Here is a 9,314-nt window from a genome sequence, read left to right on the forward strand (position 1 = left end):
CACACGTGGGTAGAGCAGACTGGGGGAGCTGGGCCTCACAGGCGAATTATTCTGCTTTATTCAGGCTGCTCAATGAAATGTTTCTTTTAATCATTGGAGGTTTTGACCTGCTGTACGCAAGCTAACCCTTCTCTGTGCTGTCTTCCTTTTGTTTCTCTGCTCTTTGTTAAAATGTCTTTGGACCTGGCCTCTGTGGATTGGTATTTTCTGGTGAGTGGTATTTATCAACTCTACGTGTAGCATTTCGTCCCCTGTGCACCCTGAGACTTGTTGGTGCTACATGCAGCCACCAAGGTGCTTGTCCTTTCATCATGTTCCTAGACGTGATGGCACAGTCCGTGGACGTGACGCGGGGGGTTCTGAAGTTTTCCTGCCTGGGAGAGTCTTACAGACATCCCTGGTGTGAATGGACAAGAGCCCAGTCTTGGTGTCCAGTCAAATTCACCTCCTTGTCCCCACATGTCCCCCCTCTTCCCCCCCCCCCAGCCTACACCAAGCATCCACAGTTGAGCCTCATGACATCAGAATTGCAAAAGCGGATGCCTAGAAAATGAAGCACTACGGGGAGAGGAATTTCAGGCACAATGTCTTGAAAATGAGGCTAAAATGAAGGAGCTTGAGAAATTGTCTTAGCTTGTGAGCACTGAGCCTTGTTAGGGCCACGGGCCAGTCAGTCACGTGGAGAGCCCTTTCTAGAAACACCTCTGCCCACACAGCCGCTGGGAGCCCTTTGGAAAGAGGGTCCTGGGCATCAGGTGAAACCCCATGTGGGTTGGTCCTTGAGATCTTAGTCCCCTAGGCATTCCTCATTTACTATTACTTGTAAATGCTCAGCACAGTTTCATGAATTCACAGACTGGCTGACCAAAGGGTATTTCTGAGTGCTCATTGTGTCAATAGACTGTATGCAGGAGGGGCTGTACCTGCCTTTCAGGGAACCAGAGGTGACACTTGTTAAACATGACTCTAGAGGGGGAAATGTTTCTGCTTTAGGAAGATGGTAGTATTAAATTTTATTCCTGTTCTATTTTAAAATCCTAATATTTTCTCTTCTGGAAGTCTGCGATAAAATATTTTGCTTCTCCTTGTGAGAGTGTTAAACCATATATTGATGTATCTAATTGGCTGTCCTTGAATTTTAAAATAAAGAATATAACCCAAGACCACTTCATTGGAAAGACAAGAACTTGGAAAAATAGTCCCTTGAACCATTTTTTTAGGATCAGAAGGCCCTTAGGGAACCAAAGCTCTGAATTTTTCTCACAGAAAATATTGCCTATGCACCATTTGACCACAGCTTCTGGGAGTGTAGAAAGCCCACCTTTGGTTAAGAAGCCCAGAGATGATTCTAGAAATCTACTTCCTCCCTCTTGAGCACATGGCCACCTTGAGGCCAAACACCAGAGTGAAATGGGATGTCAGTGTACATCTTAGGTATATTAAGCATGTGACTTTGGCATTGACATTTTCCTTAATGTTGAACCTCCCCAAAGAGCAGAGACCTGAGTGTTGGCCTGCAGTATTCTTTCCACCATGGCTGCCACAGTGGGACCTCCCTCCCGGCCAGAGTCACCCCTTCTCTTGCTCTGATGGGACCTCCTGCTCTGGCTCACTATTTCCTTCAGCCCCTTCAAGTGTGCAGACGCTTTCTAGTTTCTGAGAAGAAATCCTATGTCCTGGTTGGAAGTTGGTTGGTGCTTTTAACCTGAGGGTCACAGTTAAGAGTTTTAATCTGTGTTGTTTTGTTCTAGTGACGTTCTTTCCCTTTGTGCTGCATGTGTACATTTTATATCTGCAGGGAATTTTCCCAGAGTCCTTTTATTTCACAAATGGTGTGTGATAAACTGTAGCTAATGTAACTCTTAGACAATAAAGTACTCAAAGTGGAATCCAGGGTAGTGAGCTGAGCGGTCTTGACTGTAGGAATTGAAATGGAAAAAAAGGCCAAAGTGAGTCAGAAAGGGAATCATTTCATGAATGGAGTTCTCTCTGGTGGCGTGGCCTGGCGGGAGCTACTCTGTTAACTGCCTGCCCAGTGATTCTCAAATGTACCTCTAGCTCAGTGGAAGAAAGATAGGTATTCTCCTCCCATGTGATTTACAGCCTTGGAAACCAGTGGAGGGTCAGCTGTGGGTTGGTTCCAACTTGACAGCAATGAGTGAAGTTTTGTAACTGAATAGAAGCATTGGAGTGGAATGACACTCGTGAGGAAATGCTCGGCTTATTCATATTCTGCTGATGTAGCCTGGGTCCGCGCTGTAAGCCCACAATGTGGCAGTCCACTCGGGCCCTCATGTCCAAGCCCACCACCACCTCAAGGCCCCTGAGGCCCTGGGAGCTGGAATGTTATGACTCCATCTGTTCTATGGGTGTACATGCATATGTGTCTGTGATGTGTCAGGGACACATTAATCTTAAATAGATAATAAACACATTCACGTGAATGTGGCCCCCTCCACACATACCCCTCCCAGGGCTGTCTAACCTGGTTATACCTTTTCCTTAGAGCATTTTGAAGCTGCTTTTTAGAATCACTTCCAGAGTCTGTGACTGTTGTATAACTATCCTGAGTGACAACAGACCATCCTGCTTTGTCCCAAAGGGTTATTAGATCTTTGAGAAATTGTTAGAAGTCAATCAGAGATGATAGTGATTATGAGACCAAGAAATAGAGCTTTTAGCCCAAGGCTGAGCTCCAGTGACAACATCATTCACTCTTGCTTATGTGTTTATTCCAGAAACCTCTTTAGCAGAAGCAGCAGAAATGGGCAACCTTCGAAGGCGGCCCTTTGAGAGAGTCTCACTCATCTAGAACTCTGAATCATGTTGGACATATTAGGCTCATTAGAGTATAGCACATCTTTCATAAGTCCATGCTGGGAGCATAAGGTCAAGATCAGAAAGCATGTTTCCTTAATTACAAAGCTGACTATGAACCAGTTATATGTAAGTAATAAGTATTGTTACAAGACTTATAATAAGTATTGGGCACCACACAGTGCAAACCCCAGTGCAGAGAGTTAGGGCGCCATTGGACAAAATCAGAATTTCACATCATCTATCGGCTTTAGCTGGTATAGCAGGATCTAAATTAACTTCAGCCACAAAACTTGACCTGCTCAGGACAAATCCAGGAACCTGAGAGCTCGCAGCGGTGCACAGCCTTTAGCAGCTTCTGCCCAGGACCCAGAGCAACCAGGTGACCTGCCAGTGGGGACACCAGGGATCTGGTGGTCCAGCAGGTCCCACTGTGGTCCATGTCTTCCAGGCCACCTCTTCCTGGACGAAGAACAGATGACCTGTACAGTGTAGGACAGAGTCCATCCCAGCATCACCAGCTCTGGGTGGGAACATAGCCCTCTTACTGGAGAAGGAGTCGAGAGACGGTTTCAGATGCTTGGGTTGTTCCTGATCCCCTTTAACCAGTTTAGATTTTCTTATATTTTACTATATACATTTTAAGAGTCCTTCAGTAGTGCACTTATTAAACTCTTAGTTGTTGCCCAAAAGGTTGTCACTTGAGCCCACCCAGAGGTACCCGGAAGAAAGGCCTGGCAATCTTCCATGAAAACCCTTCCGAGCCGTTTTGCTCCGCATGTGAGTGGGTCGCCGTGAGGCAGAGCCACTCCACAGTGTTTGGGTTTTGCTTTTTGTTTTTCATTTTCATCTCCACTATAAATGAAAAATCGCTTTCTTTGTGAAAGAGAACTGCAGAACTCTCTGAAATAGCTTTGTGACTGGAGGTGATCATAGGCATTTTCTGGACCAGTCTAGCTGCAGGAGAAGGAAGAGCGGACCGGGCAGGGTGAGAGATTGAGGCTTTTGTTCTGCTGCAGGAGTTCCCCTTTAATGTTGGACTCATGCCTGTTAACTGAGCAGTTGGCTCTAGTGTTTCAGAGCCAGTGTTGCAGAGGACCGGCTTGTCCCGTGGGGAGGGCCCTGGCTCATGAGGTCCTCTTACAGCCAGGCTCCTGTTTCAGGGTTGGAGGTTTCAGTCCCAACCCCAGGGCACCCCTCAGGGACCTCTGCTGGACCTTCCAGGCCACGCTGACATAGATGCTTTGTCCTTGAACACCCTTGGCCCCCTTTGGTCAGCCGTTGCCTGCTCCATGGGTTTCTGGTGCCCCCCAGGACAGCATCAGAGAAAAGGAAAGGCTCAACAGGTGTGAAAAGCTAGGCTTGAGCACCATGGCCTTGAACTGGCTGGGTAGTCTGTCCTTGGCCTAGCCTCTGCTCAGTGACTGTTAGCTTGACACCACTCAGTAACCACTCTGTCCCTCACTCGTTTCACCCTAATTAAGTCTCTGGGCCTCATCACCCCTCAGAGAACACCCTGAGCGCTCTCTGCTCTGATGACCAGCAAGCCCCATGCCAGGGCAGACCCAGTGCCCAACCTGAGAATGTCTGTGCCAGATACTGCTCTCTGATGATACCATTAGGACTGTAGTAAAAAGGTGATCTTTCAATTTCTGGTTTCCCAGAAGGTTCCTCTGTCAGTTACTTTCTAAAGTCTTTAAGCCTCACAACTTTGTTGTAGATGGCTTTTTCTGTGACACTCAGGTGTGGAGTAAAGCATGAACTTTTGCTTAAAGGAGTCTAGAGTCAAAACTAGCTTTGGACTGTGGCATTTGGACAAGAACAAACTGGGAGGAGGGTAGAGAGAATAGTGCAACAATGAATGAGTGGAAGCCCAAAATCTCTGTAAATGTTTATGAAAATTAATAAAATATAATTATAGAAAAAAAAAGAAAAAAAAAACTAGCTTTGGAGTACTTGAGCCATGAAGATGCCATAGGAATTGAACTCAGTGGTCGCCAGAAAACTTGTCATTGGTCAAGAGGCAGTCATAGCTCCCACATACGCTGTCACCTCACTCTTGCTGCCATCCGTTCGTTCTTCCCTCTCCCCTCCCTCCCTGGCTGCCCCACTGGTGATGAAATCACTGCATTTTGTGTGGACTGCATCCTGTCCCTTGTAGTGCATGCTGAGAGCCAGCTCTCTGGGCCCGTGTGCCCTGTGGTTATGTCATGGGACCGAGCACTGAGGAGGCTCTAGTAACCGTGCCCAACCAAGGACTTTGGGGCTGGTCCTCTTCTCTTTGGGGTGGGCTGGACAGAGTGTTAAAGTGGTGCAGTGGTTGTATCTTGACCTCTGGTGGCAGAGTGCGTGCGTGTATGTGTGTGTGTGTGTGTGTGTGAGTGACCTGGCCTGAGTGCCAAGCGAATGCGGTGCTGACGTCCCCCTTTGTTCAGTTGCAGGCCCAGAGTGTACTGTCTGGCCGACAGCGATGAAGAATCTTCCAGCGCTGGTTCCTCGGATGAAGATGACGCCCCAGAGCCCAGTGGGGGAGACAAACAGCTCCCCCCAGGGGCTGAAGGGTGAGTGGGTCAGAGGGTCTGGGCCCCTGAGGCGGGCAGCGGGCAGCACATTGGAGAGGAGCCTTATTCCTTCCTTTCCCTGGGATTGGTCCTTCTCCACACTGAATGAATGTTTGTAGTAATATCCAGTGTCCACACTTACTTAAATGCTATTCTCCAGAGCAAAAAGACCTATACAACTTTACTTATCCAACCAAAATTATTTTCTCTTGCCATTTGAGTAAATAGTAGAGTCAGGGGTATTTGCTGTGAGCACATCCGGGTCTTCACAGGCGCACAGTTTGCCCAACATCGCCCCCTTGTGCTTAGCTAAGAGCACGGCTCCCGCTGGTAGTCAGGTGGCATTGACTTCTGTTGAGCGGCCAAGTCCTCCTAAGCTGAGGCATTCAGATGATTTCTTGCACGAATTTTGGAAACGTAGGTGTCTGTGCCAGTCTTTTGGGTCATGAACTGTATTTGTCTGGGGTCCTCCCTCTGCTTGTGCCTTAAATAGAATGACCAAAGTGCTTCAACAGCCTCAATGGAAAGATCTTGTAATTATTGTGAGTTGAAGAGATTCCAATGATAAAGAAGCTAAGTGAGCAGGAGCTTTTCTAAGAAACTATAAACCTATTCACTTTTGGAATCCAACAGAAGATGTGAAGAGAATGCAGGCGTTTGAGGAATCCATGCTAACATGTGTGTATTATTTAAATCTTGCCTGCTTGACTTTCTTAAGAATTATTCCTTTGCCTGCAGATACTCTATAGCTGTAGGAGATTCTAAAAAGCAAATACCTTCTCTTCTTCAGGCAGCTTGATGGTAGATATGACCGGATATGAAAATTTATGGATGGGTCAGCTAGAACATCAGCATGTTGTATGGTCTTTCTTTAGACGTTCTCTGCCCTTTGGAAGGTAGTTGAAATGACATCAACTAAAAGACAGTTAATGTCTATTTGGTGTGATTATTGATGCAGTATAAGTACAATCCGTGTTCATGTGAAATCTATACATAGACCAAGGAGCAGTTGTCCACACAGAACAAGGACATATTCCATGGTTTAAAGTCAGAAAAGATGTGCATCAGAGTTGTGTCCTTCTCCATACTATTCAGCCTTTGTGTGCTGAGCAAATCAATCCAGAAGCTGCACTATATGAAGAAGAATATGGCAGCAAGACTATAGGCAGACTCAGATGACACACTTTTGCTTGCAGAGAGTGAAGCAGACTTGCAGCGTTTGCTGCAGATTAAAGACTTCAATACAAGTTACATCTCAACATCAAGAAAGCAGAAGTCCTAACCACTGGGCCAATAAGCAGTATCATTATAGATGGAGAGAAGATTGAAGTTGTCAACAATTTCATTTTACCTGCATCAACAATCAACACCCATGGAAGCAGCAGTTAAGAAATCAAAATATGCGTTCCATTGGGAAAATCTGCTGTCAAGAGCCTCTCCAAAGTGCTAAAGAGCAATGATGTCAGTTTAAATACTAGGGTGCACCTGATCCAAGCCATAGTGTTTTCAAATTGCTGCCTGGGCATCTAAGAATTGTCTAAGAGTGGGACAACAAATAAGGAGGACCAGATAAGAATCATTGCTTTTGACTTGTGTATTGGAGAAGGGTCTTGACTATACCATGAACTGTCAAAAGAACAGACACTCTGTCTTGAAGGAAGTGTAACCAGAGTGCTTCTTAGAGGCGAGGGTAATGAAACACTGTCTCACTTATGTTGGGCATATTTTCAGGAGGAACCACTCGTTGGAGAGAGATGTCATGCAGGGAAAGGCTGTTGTTATATGCTGTCAAGTCGCCTGCGACTCATAATGACCTATGTACAACAATCCTAAACCCTACTCTATCCTGTGCCAATCTTACTCTCTATGATACATCTATCCCCATTACCCCAGTGACTGAATCAATCCATCTCATCGAGGGTCTTCCTCTTCTGTGCTGTCCCTCTTCAAGGACGGGTCCCACCTTGCAACATGCCTAAAGAAGGGTCAGCAAAAAAGAGGAACATCCTCAACAAGATGGGTTGATGCAGGGCCTACCACAGTGGGCCTTCACATGACAAATAGTGCAGAACAGGGCAAGGTGGGTGTAGATCTGTTGTTCATGGGTCGCTATGAGTTGTAGTTGACTCAAGGTCCCTAACAACAACCTGACATTGAGAAGCATGACTGCGGATTTGCTGTATAATGACAGTGAGCTGGTTCTCTAATAGGACAAGGGATAACATGCGGTATGTGAGTGGTGTTGAAGGCTTCTGTATGTGCAGACTGAAGGCTTTGCCTAACTCTCCATTGTCAAGATATGGCTCTGTCTTGACCATCCATCACACCTTCACCTCTGCAGTGGTTCTTAACTGGTACAATTTTGCACGCGCACACACACACACACACACACAGAAGGATATTTGGCAATATCTGAAGACATTTTTTTATTGTCATGGCTGAGGCTTGGTGCCGGCATGTAGTGGGTAGAGGCCAGGGCTGCTGTTAAAAGTCCTACACTGCACAGGACAGTCCCCACAATAAAGTCCATCGTCCATTGATGTCATTGGTGCTACCCTCGCATAAGGTGAATGGAAAGTCACAGCTTTTGAGAGGGAGTAGAATGTATACTAATGATGTTGTGTGTTTCTCATTTGAAGGTATGTTGGAGGTCATCGAACAAGCAAGATCATGAGATTTGTGGATAAAATTACCAAGTCAAAATATTTCCAAAAAGCAACAGAGACAGAGTTTATCAAAAAGAAGATTGAGGAGGTGTCCAACACTCCCCTGCTGCTGACCGTGGAAGTGCAGGAATGCAGAGGCACCTTGGCGGTGAACATTCCTCCGCCCCCCACAGACCGGATCTGGTGCGTAGAGGGACCCTCCGGAGTGGCATGTGGGTCCACCTGCCTAACCTGGAGATTGTGGAAAGTTCTTTCTCTTGGGCAGAAACACTTTCAAAAATACTATGGAACCATAATTTTAGTTATAAATCCTATTCCCTTCAATGAATGGCAACCTCATATTTAAAGATTCATCTCAACATGTTCAGATCATTACAAAGTTTGACAAATAGAGGACAAATTCTCTATTTGGGGTCACCGTCCTCTCTAAAGCCAGCTCTTCTACTGATAATAGCCACCACTGACAGGGCCTTTTTTTTTGCCTCACTGGTTGTAATGCATCACCTCGCCAGTGTCTTCAGCATTCCTTTAAGGCCAGTGGCCTCTTTGTCCCACCTTACAGGTATTGATCATGCGCCCAGGCTTAGGGAAGCCTTCCCTGAAGAAGGCTTGGGTGTTAAGGAGGCAGGAGCATGGCCACTCTAGAATGACAGTTGGGAATCTAACTAGGGAGCTGGCATCTGATCAACTGGTGATTCTCATTCCTACTTGCTTGTCAAAATTACTAGGCACTTGTTAAAATGAGCTAAGCCTGGTTCATCCTCCAGAAGTTAGGGGAGGAAGGATTTAACTACATTTGAGAATCAATAAAATGAAGTATTTATGGAACAAACAGGAGAAAATCACTAACTGTGAATTTCAATTTAAAATTTGCTTTCCGAGTCCTGTAAAACAGACATGAGTGCCTACAGTGCTTGTATAAGAGAGCACATTGTGCCAGAAACTGCACTCTTGGGAATACAGCCTCCTCCCTCGCTTGGCGAAACCAGCACTCTGGTGTCTTCGGTGTGCAAATGAGTTTGTGGGAATGTTCAAATGAAGGTTTTTTTAATCAATTATCCCGTTGATGATAGTCGTGGAGCACTTTATTAGATTTAATTCTTAAAAATATTTTCATTGTGTAAAAATACAGAAAGCAAGCAAAAAAGGTTAGTATCAAGAATAAAAAAGATAGTTACCCTGTAGGTGGAGGGAGGGGGTAAAGGAAAGATGGGGTAATGGTAGCATAGTTCAATAGTGATTAATTTTACACAGCACAATGACTGGGAAC

General features: G+C 45.7%; 1 protein-coding gene across 2 annotated transcripts in view; it reads left to right on the forward strand.

The window, feature by feature from the left end:
* TEX2 (testis expressed 2) overlaps positions 1-9,314 on the forward strand; it is a 65,632-nt gene that overhangs the window by 49,477 nt on the left and 6,841 nt on the right. For both annotated transcript variants that reach the window (XM_006886278.1, XM_006886279.1), the window contains 2 exons: positions 5,253-5,378; positions 8,018-8,227. In XM_006886278.1, coding sequence (XP_006886340.1) covers positions 5,253-5,378; positions 8,018-8,227 — 336 coding nt within the window. The remainder of the gene's footprint in view (positions 1-5,252; positions 5,379-8,017; positions 8,228-9,314) is intronic.

This window comes from Elephantulus edwardii, unplaced genomic scaffold (assembly GCF_000299155.1).
Source record: "Elephantulus edwardii isolate Elephantulus edwardi_28Jun2011 unplaced genomic scaffold, EleEdw1.0 scaffold00048, whole genome shotgun sequence".
Classification (NCBI taxonomy): domain Eukaryota; kingdom Metazoa; phylum Chordata; class Mammalia; order Macroscelidea; family Macroscelididae; genus Elephantulus; species Elephantulus edwardii.